Source organism: Osmerus mordax, chromosome 28, assembly GCF_038355195.1.
Source record: "Osmerus mordax isolate fOsmMor3 chromosome 28, fOsmMor3.pri, whole genome shotgun sequence".
Taxonomy (NCBI): Eukaryota; Metazoa; Chordata; class Actinopteri; order Osmeriformes; family Osmeridae; genus Osmerus; species Osmerus mordax.
The window spans coordinates 2,230,810-2,253,707 of record NC_090077.1 but is presented as its reverse complement, the minus strand read 5'-3'; the positions used below and the strand labels follow the sequence as shown (position 1 = coordinate 2,253,707).

The following is a 22,898-nucleotide window of genomic DNA, read 5'->3' as shown; positions in this document are numbered from 1 at the left end:
TTGTTTGTGGCATATACTATTATCAGTTCCCACAGGGTCAGCATGCTAATTACGCATTGATGCATTTAGTAAACATTATTATAGCACTTAATGTTTAAGAACTGTGGATTTCCATGAAGTCCTGAAGGTCTCGTGCGTGTAATCGACTGACTCTGAAATCCCGTCGCAACCTCACGGGACGTGCTCTCTAACCGAACAGAGTAGACTAGTGACAGATGATGGGTTTAGTATCCCGAGGATTGCGCACAAGGCAGTCAGTGATCCGTTAACTGGCGTTTAATATTGCGACGGTGTCCCGACGTCGCTCGAAGTAAAGTTGAAAACTGGTGTACGGGGACTTCGTTGATCCTGGTGGAGTTTGTTTGATTGGACCGTTGGAGGAAAGTTATAGTCAATATGGCGATATAAAGACCAAGATCAAGTTCACAAACCTTTGTAGGTTGATTCCCACATTAACAGTACTGGATTTCACACCAGACACGACCGGTAGTTTTTACGCTCGACTTTTACGCGTGGAGGAAGTAACTGGATTGATCTCAATGCATTCATATCATTACGGACAACGTAAACTACCGAGTGACAGGTGTGATTCTGTACAGTAGACAAGTTGCAGAAATGGACAGAACATATCCTTCTTCACGTTGTTGAAGGCAACTCATATACTCGGAACTTGGAATGAAGTGAGACTCGTCGAGTGCCAAAATGAACGTTTACTCTCATACCTGGAGGATTTTACAAATATTTCTAGCGACGATCGTCACAGTTTTCACGCAAGGTATGTTGATTTAATTATGAAATGACATTAGCAACATGAAATGCATGAAAACATGAATATTGTGACCCTTAGTGATGTGGAAATTCTTAAATTCAGTAAAAAATTTATTAGTTTGTTGTAAATTCAAGAATAACCCGTTTTTTTTTATTTCTTATACAATATGACATACTTGATACTTCGATTCCACTTAAATACGGCCCACCATTTTTTTTCAGCATCTAATCAGTATAGGTACTGTGTCCTTAGTCGGCAAATTAAAAGAATAAGGCTATAATTTAATGAGTAGTATTGTGTGAACATACTTTAAGAGCTGCGTCCAGGTCTTCACCCAAAGGGTACAATTAAATTATATAATTGAAAGTGTCTAACGTCATTAGGGTTTGAAGCGAGTTGCCTCTGTGGCGCTATGTTGTTTATATTAGTTAGCTGGGATGCCAGGCTATAGCGTGTCACGCAGGATAAGCCTGAGTTCCATGACAACACATGTCCATCTAACAACATATTGATGAATTTAGTCACCGATAATTTACGTTCACAAAACTTTATTATTATGGATACAAATGTTTGATGGGATTATCTTGAAGTCCTTCTACTCAAGAGTCACACCTGTCTACCATTCAGTCATGCCATTCCACTATTCCACAAATTCCATTCCATTTATATTATTGCAATAGTCTATAAATTGGTCCAATGTACCAGAACTGGCTGTATTCATATCACACCAGTGATGGGCTAGATTGGCATCTGAATGTCAATGAATGTCATGAATGTCAATCACGCGCAGAGGAGCGAGCAACACCGTAGGATGACAATGCAATCCGGCTAACACCACGTGACACCACAAAGGCATCGATTGAAAAGCTTTTCGACGGCCCCAGAGATGGCTATTTCCAGGCTAGGGTCCCTCCTGAATTAGAATAAACTGACAGGATAAAAAGATGATAAAACGGGAGAAATCCAGATAAAACAGATTTTGAAAAGCAGCTTTAGGAGTTTCATTGGATGCAGAAATCCTTACCAATCCCCACAGAGGCCTAAGCAACTGTCCAGCCCTCCTCCCCTCCTCCCCTCCTCCCCCTCCCCTCTGCAGCATGGCCTGATCATCTAATTTGTATGTCTACATCCTTTTATGTAGCAATCGTCAGTGACATAAAAAGATGAGTCCCTTCTCAGGACAAACGACCAATTACCACCCCATCAGATGGGTGCACTGTGCTTGATTCGAATCAGATAAAGAGGACATCTACATGCCTGGAAGCAAAATAAGTGTGTGTGTGTGTGTGCGCACCAACTCCCCTGTTGTGTGTGTGTGTGTGTGTGTGCGCGCGACTTCCATGGAGCCATGGAAGTCGCGCGCGCACACACACACGATGCTTGGTTCTACAGCATGCTCCAGTGTGGGCTGACGGAGACATCTGGGGCCCGACTGCCGCAGTCGCTTGAAGTCTCATCACTCACAAGCCGTTAGACACATATGGGGGATGTTCATTAAAGCACATTAGAATTCTCTGAACTTGCTTGCTTGATTTATACTTGGTAATGGATCGACGGGGACTTATCCACATATGACATGAAGCTGGCGATGGGAAAGTACTTTTAAAAGCTGAGCCTGATACGTATACCCGGCTATTAAAGAACATTCAAGGGAGGGAATTTAAGAAAATTGCTTTTTTTAATTTACGCTACTGAAAAGCTTCACTGATTTTTTACTGATTTGTTAGACCAATGTATTCCCTTAGGACATGTATCCTAGTTTGTTAGTGTCTGGTCAGGTTTGGTCCTGTATGTAGTTAAATCTGTATGAATCCTTGAGTAAATGATTAGTGATGAGAAAATATCACTGAAAAAATAGGATTCCAGATGATAATCCTTTGTTTCCTATCAACAACAAAAGATGCAAAGCAGAATGCCTCCCCTGCTTAGTTGACAGCTTTCCAACTAATGTCATTGGAATTAGTGTAGCCTGTACTACAGCTAGCTAGCTGTTGGCACACTATCCAGGCATCGGGACATAAACAGTTTTGTAGATCGTACTATGTCCATTGAAAGTCTGGGTTGTAATTTTGAATAAATATTCTGATCCATATAGTCTCATTCTGCCCCTCAAACACTGGGTATTACGTGTAGGTCTTTGACATACATTGAAACCAAACTAAATGTCGTTTTTTGACGGGTGGGTCTAATGTTTTTTGGGGACAAATCAAATTTCACCAAATGCTCCCACATTATTGATATTGAATGGCTTGCAGTTGCAGGCTTTTTCTGTTTTAAAGGGAAAAGCAGTCCTCTGAAATCCATTAAGATAATGCATTTGATCGAAGGCATATCAATATAATCCTGACCTTGCATATGGATTTAAACAGGAATTCATTTCATGAAGTTTATGCGTTGGAAGATATCCTTCATTGTAAGAGCGAAGCACGAAACAAAAACAAACACAAAAAGTGCACAATTGAATGGGTTTGGATTGCAACATTATTTGTGGTGAAAATTGCACTTGAACAGTAAGTGTGCACGCCAGGATGTTGGTCTGTGTTGGCCGATGAGGGAAAAGCATTAAGTGTCTCCAAGATGAGAGAGGCAGAAACAGCTGGTGGAGGGATTTGGTCTCTTGTTTCGAGAGAGAGAGAGGGGGAGAGAGAGGGGGAGAGAGAGGGGGAGAGAGAGGGGGAGAGAGGGGGAGAGAGAGGGAGAGAGTGTGAGAGAGTGTGAGAGAGTGTGAGAGAGTGTGAGAGAGAGAGCTCTCTTTGCAATAGAGCACAGTGGTTACCACTCAGACAGGTAGTGTGTTTAATGGCAGCGATGGCTGGCATCAATGGAAGTGTATCTGCATGTGGTCCAGCTCTGCTGTCATCCTTGTGGATTCGAAGAGATGCGTGGAACAGGCCCACTCGACCAGCCCCACCCAGATGGCAGTTGGTGCAGTGTCCTGTACAAAGCTGTGCTGCCCGAAGCCATGAGGTGCTGTGCTGTGGTCCCCTCTGTGGCAGGCCCCTGCTGGAGATGGAAATCCAGTGTTTGTTCACAGCTGCAAGGTTTCTGCCAGCTCTGCTATTAATCAGCCCATCTGTCACTGGCCAGAGTCGGGGGGGTGGAGGGAGTGTGTCTCTCCGCATCAGACACAGTTTTCCTCCCGCCTCCAAAGCAACATGATTGAAATGCACGTCTGGGTTTTTTGTTGTTGTTGTCCTTTCGTTTTTCCATTGGGTGGAACGTTGCGGACATGACTATGACACATCAAGCGTTTCCCCTGTGTAAACCTTGCCAGTCTCTCCACAGGCCCAGTCCCAGGTGGCTGGCTGGTGATAAACACAGGCGAGGGCGATGATGTAGGAACCTGTCAACCCCACAGTCCGTGAGGGACAGGGCCGAGCTAGATTTACTAAAGCGCTAAGCCTCCCTCGCTGGGGGGGGGGGAAAACAAACCGCCATCAAAAGTACGGAGACGAATGAGCCACACTCTCTGGCACCTTGTGATGTGTGTAAAACATCCTGCCTCTACAGATATGGAGAGTTACTGAGAATACTATATATTATATAAAAACTGAAACTAAAATATAGTTTTGTAACAATGAATGAAACTGTAGTTGTTTCATCAACGGATACATTGAAACTGACACGTTTTAAAAACGACTTTGGAAATTTGACTACATTTACATTTAGTCATTTAGCAGACGCTCTTATCCAGAGCGACTTACAGTAAGTACAGGGACATTCCCCCGAGGCAAGTAGGGTGAAGTGCCTTGCCCAAGGACACAAAGTCAGTTGGCATGACCGGGAATCGAACTGGCAACCTTTGGATTACTAGCCCGATTCCCTCACCGCTCAGCCACCTGACTCCCTCAATAGAAACACTAGTTTGTTTGCTACAGTCGTTTCAGGTCTGGCTAAGCAGTTTTCATCCCCATCTGATATCATCGCTGGTAATTGTTTAACCATTTGTGTACTTTCCCCCCCTGTCTTTCCTCGCAGGCCATTTAGTTTCAGATTGACCGGTCAGTCCTCGGTCATCTGCCATAATCTGTGTAATCTATCAAAATAGAGGCTTAATCAGGGTAGATGTTGGCCCGCTGAACTCTTTCTCTGTCGCATTTTCAGAAACCAACACACCTCTTAGGCTTTTATGGCGGATCAGAGATCATTCATGCTGTCGTTTCCTCTAGCTACTCACGCGAAACGGTTCAAAAGTACAGACACAACTGTAGCCTCCACAACTAATGCCCAAGTAGTGATACCGTGGAAGCTAATGTGCTTCGTGATCATGTTGCAAATGTAACGTTGATTACGGGAATTCTTGATATTATACCATTGGGCTAAAGCCGCCGCGATCATTTAAGCCTTGACTTACTGGATGCAGATGTTTCATTGCTGCATATTGCTGCCATAGAAATGTGAACGTCACCAGAGACTATTCAAATCCAGAGGCTTTGCCTGCAAAACGATTAGCGTAGTTGGGGCATGTTTGTGTACGTACCTGGCCTGTCCTTCAGCCATTTTGTGCTGGTCATCCTCCACCTAATGCCTCCTCTCTTCATTCTCGTTATCAACCAAGTTTCTCTTTGGATGACAGACATCAAGGAAATGTAATTAGTCTGCCCCACTGTTCACACAATCCATGTGTCATTCTACAGCTTCTCCATCAAACTAGTAATACTCTTATAGGATTTTCCGTCTATCAAGGCTTCCAATCTATAAAGGCTTATAGGACATGGGAGGTATTAAGTAAAAAGGTCAAAACTTTCTGATGACCCAGATCTAGCTGATCATCTTATCTAAGTGAAATTATTAGAAGATATTAGTTCCTAGAAATATCCCCAATCGGACCAGTGTATTCTAGAATTCCATATTCTAAGAAATTACACAAATGAATAATCACTTTGCTATCAATGTATTTTGTGTACATAACAGTACATCAGTGCCTGAATGACGACACAAAACCCCCCTCTTTCCTCATCTCCCTTGCGTGTTTGTGGTAATGCTCCTATCTAATCAGTGGGTCAGATGGCTGAGCGGTTAGGGAATAGGGCTATTAATCAGAAGGTTGCTGGTTCGATTCCCTGCCGTGCAAAATGACGTTGTGTCCTTGGGCAAGGCACTTCACCCTACATGCCTCGGGGAGAATGTCCCTGTACTTCCTGTAAGTCGCTCTGGATAAGAGCGTCTGCTAAATGACTAAATGTCAAAATGTAATCGGGTAAAACGTTGTTTTGTTTTCGACAGAGTCGGACAGTCCGGAGCTATCAGAGAACACCAAGAATTCCGGGCGATTTCCGGTCTTCCTCCCCGTCAACTACCAGGTCCGGGATGCCGACTACTTCCTGCTGAAGGAGGCCGGCCAGGACATTATGAGGAACTCCAGCATGCAGACGCACACGCAGCCCTTCGTCATCCTCCGAGCCAGCCGGCCGCCCGTCGTGAACACCAGCTACGGGCCTCTGTCCACAGAGCACCCCGTGCCCCTGGACCTGGTGCATTCCGTGCAGCTCTTCCGAGCCCTGGGGGTGTTCACCTACAACTGGAAGGTGCAGTCGTTTGTGCTGACCCCCAGGGTCTACTCCTCCGTGCCCAGGGTGCGAGTGTTGTTCTACGTGGCCGGGAGGGACTGGGACAGGGGAGAGGAGGGGCTCCAGGACGAGCTGCCCTGTGTAATGGTCTACGCTTTCTGGCAGACTCAGGAGGTGAGGGGCTCCTGTGCCATGGGGGGCCAGAGGGGCACCTGCATGGCTGAGCTGGAGCCAGCGTCCGGCTGGTTCAGCCCTGGGGCGGGCAGCTCCAGCCGGGAGAGACTCGACCCGTCGGAGGGCAACATAGTGGAGCTCTACTACCAGGCTCGGCCCAGCGCTTCTGGGAAGTGTAGTTCCGGGGACGGCGGCCGCTGGGGAAGCTTCGAGCAGCAGGCCCAGGCGGACTACATCCCCGTCACGCCCATGCAGAGGATTGGGAGTGTGCGCCTCCTGCAGTTGCCTAAGGGTGCTGCGTCGCTTTCCCGCCTTAAACTGGGCAATGCCATCGTCATCCAGACGTCTTCTAAACCCCTGAAGAAGACCGATATCGCCACGTTCTACATCCTCATGGCCAGCTCTTCCTCGCTGGAGAACTTCACCCTTAGGTGAGATTAAACGTGGTTTTCAAGCATTTGAGATTTGTTTTGAATTGTCGCTAACAGTATAAAAAATCCCCAGGTGTAAAACAGCTTGTAACATGCACAAATCCGTTCTCGTTAGAAATCCGAGAATATTGGAGGAAATGGGATTTAGGCAGGATTATAGCAGTTCTCTGAAAATATAAGGTTGGATGTCTTCTGGGAAATTCAGTAGATTATTCATGTTAGCTCAAATAAAAATCATGTGTTAGCTTAGCCTAATAATACAGGTTTAATCTAATCTTTCAGCAAACTTCATAACAGAAAAAAATTATATTAATGTGCACGTGCTTGACATCTGATTCACTCAAGCTGAATGTTGTGTGGTGCTAGTGTACTATGGGAGAGGTTTAGTGTGCAGTGGACAAAGAGGATCAACCTATGCTTTCTTTGAACTAGATAAGAATGAGCTGGCTGAGTCGTTGATCTGGCTCAAGCTCTCTCTTGCTCTTTTATCTTCAGATTGGTGTCAGTTAGTTCTGTCAGGAATCAACCCGAGGAGAGATGGCATGCTCTGCTTCCAGGCCTCGTGATCAGTGTTTTGCTGGGTTGGCAGTCTGCCCTCAGTTCCTTGTGTTTACCCTGGTGCAAGTCTCTGCTGGGACTGTGCCATGTTCCAGTGGAGCCATTCAAGAACTGAGTGCCACTTGTAGAAAACATACTTTTCAATTTACCATTTTGATTTACTTTCACCATGTGAATGGCACCTACACCTGTGTTGGGTGTATTATTCTTATTTACAGCTCTAGGCCCACTAGTACCAGACTTCACACATCTAATGAATGGATAGCCGGCCTTGAAAAGCTTTGCCGCACAATAAAGACAAATGGCGATGTACGCATCTGTGATCAGCGATATCCTTACTCCGTTAACTACCTCTGGTCTGCGAGTGATTTATGATCCGTGAGAGGAACTAAAATCGCTTTTTCCTTGTGATGTCACAAGAATTCATTTTCGTTTTGAGAGTATCTATTGGATCGTATCTGGATGAAAAACGGTGTGTGCAACTTCCTGGAAGGTGTCGTCCCAGCCTTCGTTGGGAGTGTCTCCCTGCAGGTTCCCCTCCGAGGAAGGTCTCCTGGACAGCTCTGCTAGCTGGACGCTGCACTCTGGCTAAGGGGAGTTTCATTACCTTGAAAGGGGGACAACCAACAAACCTGTGAGATCAGGCAGTATTCATTCATTATTAATCTGCCCATGGTTTATTTATTTATCACACATGGAGGCTCCGAGGAATCCATTTTTTTACAAGGTGCACAGCGACAGGCCTGTTCTGTTTTCCTACGTCAACTGAGGTCAGCCTTTCAGTGGACACTTGGGATTAACCTTTATGGTCAACAGGCAATCACTGGTACTTTATCTGCCGGAATAACTCATAATCTAAAGGGTCTGGGCACTTATGGAAATAAGATTACTTTGTCATCTAGATGACAGGTGTTCCTGGCCCTCACCACTGTGTCACGGTCTAAACTGTATATCGGGAACTAAGATGTGTTCCCCGTCTGACCCCATTGCGTCTGTGTTCATTACTACCTCGGTTCAAATCCATTTCAAATGACCTTCCAGCTGATTGTCTCTCTCGTCACGCGCGGTCCCACGAACGTCCAGGACAAGGAATGCAGTCGATCGTTCGTATTCCTCACACGGGGTGTGCATCTGTGTGAGTCGTCTAACTACGCCCTCCCCCCTCCCCTCCCCAGCCTGTTCATGAAATTACTCTTCTGAGTTTGCATTGTGATGCGGGCTTCAGCAGCTGTCTGTGAGGTTCCATCGCCGTCCATGCCTCATTAAGCCATGCTTAATGCTCAGCCATCAGCATCACGCTCCTGGTGGTGGTGGTGGCCGTGCTGCGTGCCAAGGGGACCCAGAGATCAGAGGGAAACGACACGATGGAGCCGGGCCGGCGTCCCTCGTGAGGCCCCCCCCCCCCATGAAGGCTTTGTCGCAGATCATATCAACTGTAATTCCAGAACCTCTCACATGTATTCCTGTCGCTCACTGTTAGTTCAGCCTGTGTTTAGCGAGCTGGCTGGCAAACCACCAGAGCTCATGCAAGCCACTGTTTCCAAATCGCTTGATTAAATCCTGGGGATATAATATCAGACACACTTTACCGGGGGACGGTTTCTCTTGTAACGTGTGTTTTATTTAAAGAGAGCACATCGAGGAATTAAAATGATTTTTAAAAAGTGAAAAGCCAGACTATCAGCTAAGTACAGCAGCCGCGGGCTCTGAATGTGGAGGTGGCTCATTCCTCTGGTTAACAAAACAGGTCTGCGTCACTGGGTTTCTGTCTGGCCATCTGGCTAGAACGTTGTCCCTAGAAGTCTCTACCACCTCTCCATAAGTATGACCGTCACGTCGCTGAGGACCAGTGGGGGGGGGGGGGGGGGGGGGCGAGAGAGGCTGAACAATGGGTATTGACTGGTGTAATTAACGGTTGCATCTGTTTCCGGTTGCGTTTGGGGTTTGACGTTGAAGTTTCCAGAGGCCGTGTGTGGGAGGAGCTAAAGAGGGGCTGGCGGGTAGATGGGTGGGCTGATCGGGTCTCCTAAACGGCGGTGGAACAGGTGTGTGTCTGCTCTCCTGGCCCTGGATCAGCCTGGAGGATGGGAGTGCCGCAGGACGGCGCTGATGTTTGTCGCCCTCGAAAAAATGGGTTTCATCTCATTAGGTATTCCGTTACACCAATACTTTTTGTTGGGGCGTGATGTCAGCCTTTTTTTGACGGGTTCCTCTTTTTCATCGCTGTTTCGGAGAATTGTCTTTTTTTGCTACTGCCACTTCTGCAGACACTTCTAGAGACCTGGGGGAGAGGGGGGTCGTTGGGGTGCGAGTGTGGGGGAGAGGGGATGTGTGTCTGAAACAGGAAACAAGCTAAATATGTGGCATCACCGTCTGAAGGAAGGCCAAGGGGCAAGGGCTGCCGAGAATTTGTGTGACAGAGGTGAAGAAGGCCACGGCTTCCTGTGTGTGCGTGTGTGTGTGCCTGTGTGTGCCTGTGTGTCTAAAACCCCTATGCAAAAAACTCACAGGTTGCAATGCCACTCAAGACTCGACTGATCAGAATGGAGATGGATGGAGCAGTACCTGAGAGCAGATTTTCTCACCCGCTGTCAGCACCAGTCTTTAGACCCATCCATCTCTCCTGCCCCGGTGCCCCCCCCCCTCCCGCTCTCCCCTGCTCCCCCACCCCCACCAGCGTGTACTACCCACAGCCCATAACCCCCTCCTGCACCATCATAGGAGGAGTTTTCCTTTAACCCCAAGGGGACCTGGGGAGGAAAGAAATATCTTGTCTCTGTCACTTTTAATAAGTGAAATCAAGCTCCAGCCTGCTAAATACCAAGCGCTATAAGGTGTATGTATTAATAATGCCATTACTAGATTAATATTAATAATCCCCACAGAGGTTACCTTATGACTTAATGCATGCCTGTCGTCAGGGCTACTGTGACCTGTCATAATAAATCACAATATCCCGGAAGGGGTGGAGAGGTTATGGATCGGGAATGAACGGATTATGGATGTGTGTCCATTAAAAGCTTTAAATGTCACATGACCTGCACCCCCTAATGACCGTTGGTTTGGGGGGGGGGGGGGTTCTATGGAAACACATGGAACCCAGCTAACATCATTCTTTTGTTCATGTATCGCTTTCTATGCATGAGCTGTAACAATGAGCTGGCCGAGGCCTCCAAGGTGATTTCCCCCGGTCCCTCTGGGCTCACGTCCAGGACGGATGGGATGGGGTTATGTTCCTTTTCCAGTGTATCACCTCCAGCTCCTTTCATTCCTCTCTCGCAGCCCCAGCGCCCATCTTGATCAAATACCTGCCATGCTGACCTGCGCTGACCTGTCCGGTCCCCCCTCGCTGGATCCTCTCGTACCGCAGGCCCCCTGGGACCGCTCTAACAATAGACCGGCTTCTCCTCCCGCCCTCCCGTCACTCTCTCTAATGGACAGGACGGAGAGGGCCGGGTCACCTTCAGACATGCTCCTCGTGGGTCAGGAACACAATGGTGTTCTCTTCCGTCGCACACAATGCAAACTCCCCCAGTCGCTCTGCTTTCTGCTAACGTCGAATTTTTGCTCCCTTTTTAAAGAAGCGCTGCGTTGAAATGAGTGGGTTGTTTCAGAGAGTGCAAACACGGTGCACTGGGGGTACATGCATGGTAAAATAATGGCCAAACCCGTTTCTATCGGTACCTGAGGGACCAAAAGCTTGGGTGCTTAGCGAGGGCTTTGTCCGATTGGAACAGAAGCGAGTGCAAGATGGGGGTTGTCTGAATGCAACGGCGTTTTGCGTCACGTGCTACTGTATGTATGTAGATATGCAGAGCAGGAGAGAAGGGGAGAGAGACAGTAGGAGAAAGGAGGGAGAGAGAGAGAGGGGGGGGGAATAGAGTGGGTAAAAGATGGAGAGAGAGTGCTAAGGGCTAAGGGCTAAGGCATTGGGTCAGCTCTGTCTGCCATGTGGCAGGCCCAAAGCAACCTCCATGCAAAGATTAGTGCTCTCCTGAGCCTTCCAACCAGGCCTCCTCATTACATCTTGGTAGAGCTCCGCGTGCAGCTGTTCCTACGCACGCGTAAGCACAGACATGTGCCACACACACACACACACACACATGCATACACACGCATACACACAGACACTTTGGCGAATACAACAACGTCTATTCCGAATGTCCCGAAAGTGAAGATGTTGTGGCTGGGTGTTCTTGACTGTGAGTGACCTCCCCTTGTGTCCTTACCAGGGGGGTGTTTGGGCTCTGATAGATGTTCAATCAGCATCCCAGATTACACCTCCCCAGACACTTGTAATGCTCTCCCCCCTGCCTCATGATTCATCTGGAAGATTCCGGGATAAACCCCTGAGCTTTGAATAGAAATGAAAACCTCGCCCAGATGATATTCTCTCTCTCAGGCAGGAGCAAACGATTCTCCGAGATTAGAGAGCCCGCTCGAAGTGTCATGGAAGTCGAGGGTGATTAGGGCGAGGAAGGAGGTTGCGGTGTTAATGTGTCGAGGACGCACCTCCACCACGCTTTGATGTCTCTGTGTATCTCTGACCTGCCTGCGCCCTCTCCTGTCTGATGTCTCTCTCGCGGCCTCTTACTGCGGGAAGAGCATCTCATTAGTATTCTCCCAGAGGCGTCTGTGTACTGTGTCCCTGGCCCACTGGGACAGAAGGAGCAACTACACAAGACGCCTCCGACACACAGAAGGCTTTTTAGTATTCCCAAACGACAGGCCAGCAGGCCAATGAGCTATTAGTGCAGGATGAATAATATAGGCATGTACTGTAGCAGAGTGGCCCTGCATGGGAGGACCAAACACATGCAGCCTCAAAGGCTCCTTGGCCTCCCCCGTTTATTGAAAGCGATCCCCATGGCCTGGGCCGATCCTTTAAACGCTAGGAGAGCTCTTTGACTGACTGGCCCAAAGTCTGTATAATGATGCGGCGCAAAGCCTCAGACACTGGAGGCAGACATCCTTTACATTTTATGTAGGTCCAGCTCTGGAGACCAGCTCTCTCAAGACCACAGATGTTTTTTTTTACTAGGCATCAATTAAAATATATATGTTATGAGGCTAGTGTTTATCTCCAGTGTTCATTCCTGTTTATTCAAGCTATATAATGGCCCAATGTACAATATTTACATTTATTTTGAATTGATTGTACAGTATGTGGTTAACAAATCCAATTGTGTTGATACTTTCTTCACATTTATTTTCTCTTCTGTTTCCTCCCAGAGCCATGGTGAAGAAAGGGGTGTCATTCCGCACGGCGACTCCCAGTAACTCTCTACTGTGGGACATCACGCTGGACATGGGGGCGGACGGCACCATCGCTGTGGTCTGTCAGAGGAAGTCTGACATACCGGGGAAAAAGTGAGCGTGCTAACGATGTAACCCCTTCCAGCGGCCGTCCTAGTGACACTGAGCACGCAGCTCCCTCTCTGCCATGTTGGAGACGGGTTAACAATGAGTTCAATTGGGCTCTCCTGACTAATGGAGTTGGGAGGAGTAGGCTTGTGCATGTGATGTAGAGGATGAATCCCAGGCACATGTTATTAAGAATAGATGCCACCCACTCATGGTATCATGTTACAGGGAGTCAGGTGGCTGAGCGGTGAGGGAGTCGGGCTAGTAATCTGAAGATTGCCAGTTCGATTCCCGGTCATGCCAACTGACGTTGTGTCCTTGGGCAAGGCACTTCACCCTACTTGCCTTGGGGGAATGTCTGCTAAATGACTAAATGTAAATATAAATGTTGACACAGGCTTAGCAGACCAGGTAGGACATGTCTGCTCTCAAAGCCATAGGTCTGCTGCATGGCACTCTAGTCAATGTGCCCCTAGTAGAAGGACATTGTTTACAGCTGTATGTTATATATCAGCAATTGGCGTATGATATACATTTAAATTTAACATTTTGTATAATGTTATAGGTGTTTAGTGTTTGTTATTGTGGTATTCAGTGTTTTAGTATTGTAGTACTTCTTTGTTTTTGTTTTAGTGTTGAATAGTTTTACATTTACATTTAGTCATTTAGCAGAAGCTCTTATCCAGAGCGACTTACAGTAAGTACAGGGACATTCCACCGAGGCAAGTAGGGTGAAGTGCCTTGCCCAAGGACACAACGTCATTTTGCACGGACGGGAATCGAACCGGTAACCTTCAGATTACTAGCCCGACTCCCTCACCGCTCAGCCACCTGACTCTAGTAGGTAGCAGTGATTTATGATAAGTGTTTTCTAGAAAACGATTAGCCTGAACATTTTAAGGTAAGGCTGTGTCCTGATGTCGATGTGCTTTCCTTAGCTGAACCTGTGTGTCCTCTTAAGTCTGTGGGATCCTGTCCTGGCGCCGGTGTCGAAAATGAAACCGCCAAAGTGGGAGTTCAGAAGTTCAGTTGCCTAATCCTCCTTATATTTTAGTTTGAAAACATTTAGCTAGAGGCTTATTGAATGGCATCAATAGATCTGCTCGCAAAAGCACTGTGCACTCTAAGAGTAGGCTACTGGGAGCACACATGTGAACCATTAGGGCGCATATCACATATTGAACAGTTCATTTGTTACAGAGAGAAGCTGTGTGGGGTGAGAGATATGGTGATAAGCTGAGTCGAAGGACAAACATGTCACTAATTTACTAGTTCGGATTGACTCCATCTTCTTGTTTTCCCCCATCGCGAGGGAATTAGTCAATGTTTGTAAAGAGTGGTTTGGGGTCAAATGTTTGAGTTGTTGTGTCGTTTTCTGGGCTAATCCATCTTAAAATATCATACAATATACTAGACCCCCTACAGAAACGGTCTAATGTTGCACCACTTTGGGGATTTCAAAGACTTTGCCACTCAGCTTGGGCGTTGCAGTAAGTAGGTAGAGTGTTGAGGCTATCTGGATATTAAGGCATTATGACAATAGATAACCATGGATCTTCAGACTAAAGACTGACACTTAATAAGAGCGCGGCCCCGTTCGATAATCCACTTGTTTCACAAATGGCAGAGGGCATCTGTTTAATGGTGCCCCCCCATTTCACTACGCCAGATTAGAAGGGCAAAATCTCTTTTAATGCAGACTTAAGAGGATATTATGTCTTGTTTTTATACATGCATGAAACACAATTATACACCGGTTTTAGTTTCTTTGTGAAAAATACTAAGATTATTCAATTACCTGTGATCATCTTGAAAGATGTTTTTTTATTTTTTTATTACTTTTACTTGAGGGATTCATCAGATCAGGATCTGAAGTCCTATTGAAGGTATCACTGTAGACATTGAGAGGATTGAGCTGTCAGTGAACTATGTTGGTAGGATCCCTGAATCCTTTAAACCCATTTGTCCCTCCAGTCCACAACTAAGTAAAGGTAAGAGGTTTTTCTTTGGAGACAAAGACCTCATTAACGTTTCAACAAGCTAACAATGGATCCTTGTGCTCTTTATAAGCATGCTACTCCAGTCATATCTCACATTTGCAGAAAGTGACTGTCACATTAGGAATTAATGCGTAGAAAGAGTATTAGTTGACACCCAGGGGTAAATAATCACGTTTTATCTCATTAAATGACTCCATAGGGAATGTTTTGACTGTGAAATATGGTAAACAGAAAAACAAAGGATTTGAGATGATTGGTGTGAGTAAAACACCACTCAAAACAACGTTGCAGGGTATTTCGCTTGTAATGTAATCGTACAAAAAGCAGCTTGTTTTTACTTCATTGTGTGCAATCTTAGGTACCTCAAAATGTAACCTTAAAAACAGTAGCTTGTTTCGATTTGATTGGAAAGAACTTTCTGTTCACACATCTTAGTTGAGGTCTTCCAAATAGCTTGATTTCGAGTTCACACTGTCGCAGGCTCCCAGTGTGTGAGCATGAGAGGGGTGACGTGGTTCCTCTAACTGTCTTCCAGGCTGGACACCAGTCTGATGGAGGTTCTCCAGATGGACTTCGAGGTGGAGGAGCTGAGCAGCCCGCTGGACAGCCAGGTGATCACCTGGAGGCTGGAGGTCCCGGCCGATGCCAGGGATGCAGGGAAGAACGAGGGGACTATGAGGATCTACACCACCCAGAGGGACTTCGTGGGTCTGGCTCCCCTGGTGATGGTGAGCCACGACCAGCCCCCCACCATCCACGCTGCAGGGATGTTCCTGTACACATCAGAATGGGGAGGGTTATGGCTTTTGGGAGGTTTGGAATGACTGACCTTGTTTATACCCGGGAGTGAATACACCTCAGTGGGGATGGGTTTAGCTCAGCGGGGATGGGTATAGCTCGGTGGTAGAGCATGTGACAGCATGTCAAGAGATTGCAGGTTCAAATCCCCACTCCTGTATGACGCTTTGGATAACCTGTTGTGGCTGTGACCTGTGCGTTTGCCTTCTATCATGCACTACTCTATGTTTGTGTTACATCATAATATGATTTGACCTCTGCAGTAATGTAGGATAATATTATGTCTGTTACTAACTATGACAGGCTATTAAGCCATTGATCTATTGTAATCTCAGGTCTTCCCTCTTAGAACAAGCAGATTGTGGGAGATTTAACCTTGCATTAAATGTATTCACTTAAAGTAGATTTGATTCTATGCATTTTTCTATTATGAAGCACACAATTCAGAGAATATTAGTAAATACCAGTTTCAGAAAGGACATGCAAGTCCCGATTGCAGGTACTTTGCAGAACGCCATATCATTGATGCTGTATCCAATATACATTGCAGTATTTTTTGATACTAACACAGCAGGAAGCCGTAAAAAATGAGGGCATTGTTGGCCTGATCTGTGTTGTAAACATGACATGGTCCTCTCGCTTGTGAATTAGATGCTGACCCCGGGCTGAAGGCCAAACATGAGGAGATCACCGTCCTTCAGCCCTGGTCTGATCTCACAATCTGCACCATGAGCTACAGCTGAATGCCGGTTCAGATTGGATGTAGTTTACAGTACCAAAGCCCTGCAGTTATAGCATACAGCTAATAAAAAAAGGAGTGGTTGACTATGTATTCTGAGAGTATTGATCGGTGTAAATATAATTTAAATGTCGGGATTGTTTCTTGGTCTCGGGTCCAATTCAGAATGATTGAGAGAAACAATTTGGTCAATACTTGCACACTGGGAGAATGACGTCATTAAAATTTAAGTCAATAACCCTCAAGGTTATTGTCAAGCATATGCCAGCGCTCTCCATTCAAATATCCAGTTTGTGTTATACAAGGGATGAACCAGCTGGCAATACCTCTGAGTCACCCAGATTGAAGACCAACTGTTTTGTTCAATCTTATCTAAGTGCTTTAGTAGGTCATGATACACACTGCTATTTTTTTTATCCCAATAGCAGAGTAATGAGAGTATATCTTCTGGGTAGTTACAGCTTAGCATTGACTGTTTCAGTCCCTAACTTCATCCTGTGTGTGAATTGTGTTAAGTTAGTTAGGACCAGGTTGTGTCTTTCATTTATAGCGGGCACAAATGAGAAATTTAGTACAAAAAAAAAACTATCCAAATGAGCTACAACGTCATGTTTTATGTCTCCTGTGCAGGACACAGAGATCCTGAACACTGCGCTGTTGACGGGCAAGAAGGTGGTGATGCCGGTGAGGACCGTGGCCGTCGAGGAGGACGGGGCCGTCACCGACGTCTCGGACTTCACCGACTGCAACTCCACCGATGAAGACATCTTGAAGGTGAGGCGGTGAGGCCAAGCGGCCCGAGAAACGTTGAAAAAGTGAGGTTAGGTCACTTCGAGAAGACAAGCCTTTTATAGCAAAAGTTGACGGTATCTCGATCAGTGATGCCTGGCTTGTTCTGCTCACAGTACACAGCCCTGTGACGCCCCTTCTGAGGTGAGACTCCTCTGCTTTTTGTTCAAAGCTCCCTGCTACAACAGTTAGCATCCCAGCCAGGTGACAGAACGGTTCTGACGAGGAGGTGGAGTGGGCCGGATGTTTGTTCCCTGTCTGACTGCCCTCAGGCCAGGAGACAAGGGGAGAGGGGGGGGGTTGTTATTAGGAGTGGGTGTTCAATCCGGCTTCCGGAGAGGAAGGGATATCTGAGGGCCGTACTCCTCTCCCTCTATCTCTCTCCCCCCTCTCTCTCTCCTCCCACGAATCTCTCGCTTATAGCCTCTCTCTTTTTCCTCTTCGGTCTCTCTTTCTGAATCTTTCCCTCTCTCTTTTTCTCTCACGCCCCCTCAATCTTTCTTCCGCATCACGAAACAAGCTGTCAGTTAGAATCAAGTGACATCTGACGTCGGTCTTCCCCTTCCTATCATCTGGACAGCCTGCTCTGTTACTGCGTACAGTTCTTTGCACATATCCTCCGACTCTCTCACCCGGAATGTTTCCCAAACCTTTTTCCAGTGCTCCATGAGAGGGAATGAATTTGGTTCTAATGAAACCCAAACAAACAACTAAATAAGGAACTAATAATGATGAATACTGTGGTGTACTGAACTATATACCGTATGCCAGATGTTTTTAATTTAATTAATCACATGACAAAACACATGTTCATCTCCAGATCATCCAAGTCAAATGTGTTTGTTTTATGTAGATAATTATCCCATGACCATGGGCATGCACAGACAAATAAGTGCAGATTTGTTTTTGAGAGAGTGTTATTCTGTAAGATTGACTGGATTACTGTGAACATTGCCATGCAATGTAAAGAACATCATCCTTCTTTGGAGAAAAAAATATAGGAGTCTTTATTGTCATCGCATGCTTAGCTTCTAAGCTTATAGAGTTGTGTTTGTTAACCAGATATCAGCAAAATCAGAAAATTCCCCTCTAATCTTCTTAGATTTAGGGCTGGATATCATCCTGATCTACTGCGTGTGGGAAGGGCTGTCCAAGTGATAGATGGTGAGGCTGTATTTCGTTTAACCCCCATGGTTGATAAATGACAAAACTAATCAAAACAAAATCTAATCTACAACAATAGAGGCTTTTGGTGACTGTATGCAAACACGGAATGCAGACAGACTGTTGTTCTTTCATGGATGATGATCTGCAGTCAAGTCTATTATGAAAACAAAGCAAACAGTCTACGCTCTTCTGTAGGAGATAGCAATATTTATATTGATACACTTGCCAAACATCATATCGCAAATGAAAATGGATGTTTGCAGTTAATATTTTTTTAAGCCTGGTACATTTCAACCAGTTTATCACTAGCTTTCTTGCAGTATTCCCTTGGCAAATGGTTGAAAAGAGACTCCTTAAAGAAAAGTCTCAAATAAATTTTCCTTTTAAAAGTGTATTCTACTCAACTTTGAACAAGTACATCCAGTCTCTACAGGAGCTCTGAAATATACTCACAAGCTACACACTGTCCATGGAGGCTTGAAGCTGCACTTGAAACTTGAAGTAGCTCTTTGTTGAATGTCATCTGACTGGAGCTGTATGAGTAAATGGCCGGGCCTGTAGCCAAAAGGGAAGCTCTTCTGGAGCTTGGTAGAAAGGGGCACTTCTAGCCTGGAGTACAAGCACACTCAGGACTGATGCCTGGAGGGCGGTAACCGAGTCAGTCTGATCCCTTTATTCTGTCCCTGACAACCGGCGTTCACCATGCAACTCAATTCAACAGTCAATGGCCCACTTGGAGGAAATCTAATTATTTTTTGGTCTTTTTTTATGGACATTTTTACAAGCAATATCACAAAGACCAGTTGCATAACTTACACATAGAATTAAAGGAACAACTTCATGATAAACTAACTCACAACTGTACTTCCTGTGTTTCTGGGCTCCGGGGAACACCTCTTGTAACATAATAGCTCTGATATTAGCATACATCCTTGAGTTCTCTTTGAGTCACAGTCGTTTATCTTGACTTACTTGATCACTTCGATGACCAGTGACAACTTTGCTTTGTAAATGATGAAAGCAGGAAGTGAGAGAATAAGTCATCTGAATGATTCAATGTTGGAGGATGGCTGACAAAATCTGTCTTAGGTGCAGAGGTATTACAGTAAATGAAATTAACAGTAGTATTGCCATGTGTTAGTGTTAAACAACTAAGACAAACTTGCCATACTGTTTCTCATAATGACTTGTGATCATTGAGCCTGTTTATCATTGTGACTTGACTGTGTTACCGAAGCTTGTATTGTAAAACCATGTTAGATCAGTGTGTTATTGATGCATCTTTGAAGCTCATTGGACAAATAAATAAATAAATATAGTATTTCACTTCAATGTCTATAAGTCAATTACATGATTATCTTTAAATGGTGCTGAAGGCTCATCCCATTTCCATCAAACGTATTTGTTTATAATATTCTCGCATGTCTCCGCCTCCTCCGTCCAGGTGTCGGACAGGTGTGACTACGTGTTTGTGAACGGGAAGGAGATGAAGGGCAAGGTGAGGATGAAGGTGAACTTCACCTACAGCTACCTGAGCGCCCAGCTGGAGATGAACGTGTGGATCCCCCGCCTGCCGCTCCAGATCGAGGTGTCGGACACGGAGCTCAGCCAGATCAAGGGCTGGAGGGTGCCCATTACTACAGCCAAGAGGTACACCACCAACTCCCTGTCCGAGTCAGACGGGGGCTGTAAACAGTGTGCAGGTTGCTTTTAAGAACATGACGTAATATATTGTCATATATTGCAGTGTGATCTAATCCAGAGGGTGTGAGAAATTGAAATAGAGATGTAGGAATGCGAGAGAGACAAAGCAAGTGGCTGGAGGAATGAGAGAGGGAGAGAGGGAGAGAGGGTGAGGGAGTGGGAGAGAGAGAAGAGGGGGGGTAACAGGAGATTAAAGCTCAGTGGGACACAGCGTTTGTTGTGTGACAGGTGTGACCTTTTGCGGTAATACCGAGTGTGTCACTTCATGTTCCAGGCTCAGCTGGAACAGTGACGAGGAGGAGGACAGGAAGGGGCGGGGCTGCATGCTCCAGTTCCAGCATGCCCTGCTGCGTGTGCTCACGCACTTCACAGCGGAGCAGGGCGACCCCCGCGACCCCCAGGCCTACCTGCTGGGCTCGGACTGGCAGGTCGACGTCACCAAGCTGGTGCGCTACTTCCTGAAGGTGGAAGACCCTCGCATCGCCAGGCTGCATGCCGGGAGGGTTCTGTCTGGACGGGATATCGGGACCACCTCCATCCAGGTAAACATGACCTGACTGATCCGGCGTTCGTCTTTGAACCCCTATCTGATTGGCCCTCCCGTACCCGTGTTTGTCTTTGAACTGCTATCTGATTGGCCCCCATACCTGCGTTTGGTGTTTGAACCTCTAATTTATTAGCCCCCTAACTGCGTTTCCTGGTTTTGAAATCCGGAGCCCTTTTGGAGATGTTCTAATTGGTGTTCCGTTGCAGGTGTTCTCCCCGCTGTCAGACACCATCCTGGCCAAGAGGAGCATCTCGGTTGTTGATGACAAAGTGACCATCACAGAGCTGGGGGTGCAGCTGGTCACCGGCCTCTCCCTCTCCCTGCAGCTGAGCACGGGCAGCAACAGGGCCATCCTCGCCACGGCGACCACGCAGGAAGTGCTGCAGAGCCCCAAACAGGTGCAGTTTCCTCTCTGTCCCCCCAAATAAGGAAGACGTTTGCCAGATAGTTCACTCGGATGTTAATTCATGGAATTGATGTCAGATTTGTATAAAGCAACTTGTTTCCCCCCCCCCCCCCCCCCCCACACACACACACAGGAAGCTGTGGTGAGTACCTGGATCCAGTTCAGTGACGGCTCCCTCACCCCCTTGGACATCTATGACCCCAGCTCCTTAAAAGTGACGGTAATGTCCCTGGACGAGGGGGTGGTGCTGGTGCAGGGGACCCCCTCGGCCGTGGTGGCGGTGGGGGAAGGGCAGGGGGTGCTGGTCAGGGTGGAGATGGCCATCTGCGAAGCCTGCCAAAAGTCCAAACGCAAAAGCACCCTGGCCGTGGGCAGCGGCAGCCTCAAGGTCAAGTTCCAGACCGGCAGCCGGCGCTTCGACGGCAACCGCGGTGGCGACAACAGTAGCGTCGCGGTGTACGGAGCGGGAGGCGGTGGAGACGCGGCGGGGGGTGCCTTGAGCGTGGGGGCCGGCGGCGGGGCCGTGGGGAACGCCAGCAAGGACAGCAGCGGCAGCGACTACGGGAGCGACGGCGAGGAGGCGGACGGCGAGCGGAAGCAGCAGCAGCAGCCGCCGTGGGCCGTGCCCAGCAGCTCGGCCTCGGAGCGGGAGGAGAGCGCCGTGCGCAAGGCCAGCACCACGGCCAAGTCCACCGAGCGCGCCGCCGTGGCGGCCGTGCCCGACAGCATACCCAGCGGAGGCAGCCTGGGAGGGGTGGGCAAGAACCGGGAGCTGAAGGACCCGAGGAGCCCCTTCGATTCCGGGTACCCCTACGCCCCCGCCGGTCCCTTCAACGAGAGTGACCTTAGCAGCTCTAGGACGGAGGGCTCGGATACCGGGGTGGTGGAGGAGAGGGGCGATGTGGGGTTCAGTAGCACGGTGAAGCCTCCTGGAAATCTGGTGAACTATAACGGCTTCCCCGTGGAGGTGGAACTACCTGATCAGGACATGGGTGGAGACGACATGGGCCCAGAGGACATGCTCGCCCCCAGGCCCCTCACCGACCTGGAAATCGGCATGTACGCCCTGCTGGGGGTCTTCTGCCTGGCCATCCTGGTCTTCCTGGTCAACTGCATCTCCTATGTGGTGAAGTTCAGACACAAGCAGCTCCCCTCTCACGGCCAGGAGCCCACGGGGCACCGGCACGACTGGGTGTGGCTGGGCACGGACGCCGAGCTGGTGATGAACGTTCCAGGCAGCCCGGTCCAGCAGGACAACCACAGCACCACCACGGTGATAGACATTGGGCCCGAAAAGAAGGCCACCCTCCCTAGAAGGCCCAGCTGCCTGGCCTCCTCCACGGACTCCCCCCTGGGCTGCAGGAACAAGCCCGTGCACGCCGAGTCCCTCCACTCGCCCACCAGCAAGAGGAAGAGGGTCCAGTTCACCACCTTCGCGTCTCTGGACCGCCAGTCCTCGCCCCACCTCTCCCCCAGAGAGAACGGCCACAGCATCCACTGGGTGGGGAAGGAGGAGAACTGTCTGGAAGCCCAAGTGCCCATTACAGAGACTGTGGACCGTTTATAATGAGGACTGTTTCACCTCCACCGTGGCAGTGTGTGTATGTGGCTTTGATCACCTCAATGCCTTTGTTTCCCCCTCCGTAAAGAAGCATCAGACACAGACTCAAAGAGCATCGCGCTACTCACGGCAGCACACAGCATCATCTGTGATTACCCATCGATCCTGTCTTCACGTTGCTTTTCTGTCAAGGCCTTTTTACGTGTAAATACATTTCAAATACTGCGAGAGACTGAGAGAAAGTGTTGTATCTTGAGAGAGCGTTCGTAGATGATGCATCACCTAACCCAGGTTTTATAAGGTTGACTCAGGCCAGTACCGTTCATGTTTTTACAAAAAATCTCACACAGAAGTGTTGTTGCATGCGAAAAATCAGACTTT

At 47.6% G+C, this 22,898-nt stretch overlaps 1 protein-coding gene across 1 annotated transcript; it reads left to right on the top strand.

Annotated features, from left to right (window-relative positions):
• The first annotated feature begins 702 nt into the window (after positions 1 to 702).
• Positions 703 to 22,523, top strand: LOC136938151 (transmembrane protein 132C). The gene is made up of 10 exons (XM_067231420.1): positions 703 to 775; positions 5,996 to 6,884; positions 12,675 to 12,812; positions 15,342 to 15,534; positions 16,974 to 17,117; positions 19,744 to 19,949; positions 20,278 to 20,545; positions 20,757 to 20,948; positions 21,090 to 21,404; positions 21,498 to 22,523. Exons 1-10 carry the CDS (start codon positions 703 to 705, stop codon positions 22,521 to 22,523), a joined length of 3,444 nt encoding a protein of 1,147 aa, XP_067087521.1.
• The last annotated feature ends 375 nt before the right edge of the window (positions 22,524 to 22,898 follow it).

Coding starts and splice junctions, on each gene's coding strand:
- LOC136938151 (XM_067231420.1), top strand. CDS start 703: ATGAACGTTTACTCTCATACCTGGAGGATTTTACAAATATTTCTAGCG. Junction 6,885..12,674: donor CTGGAGAACTTCACCCTTAG/GTGAGATTAAAC, acceptor GTTTCCTCCCAG/AGCCATGGTGAAGAAAGGGG. Junction 20,546..20,756: donor TCGGGACCACCTCCATCCAG/GTAAACATGACC, acceptor GTTCCGTTGCAG/GTGTTCTCCCCGCTGTCAGA.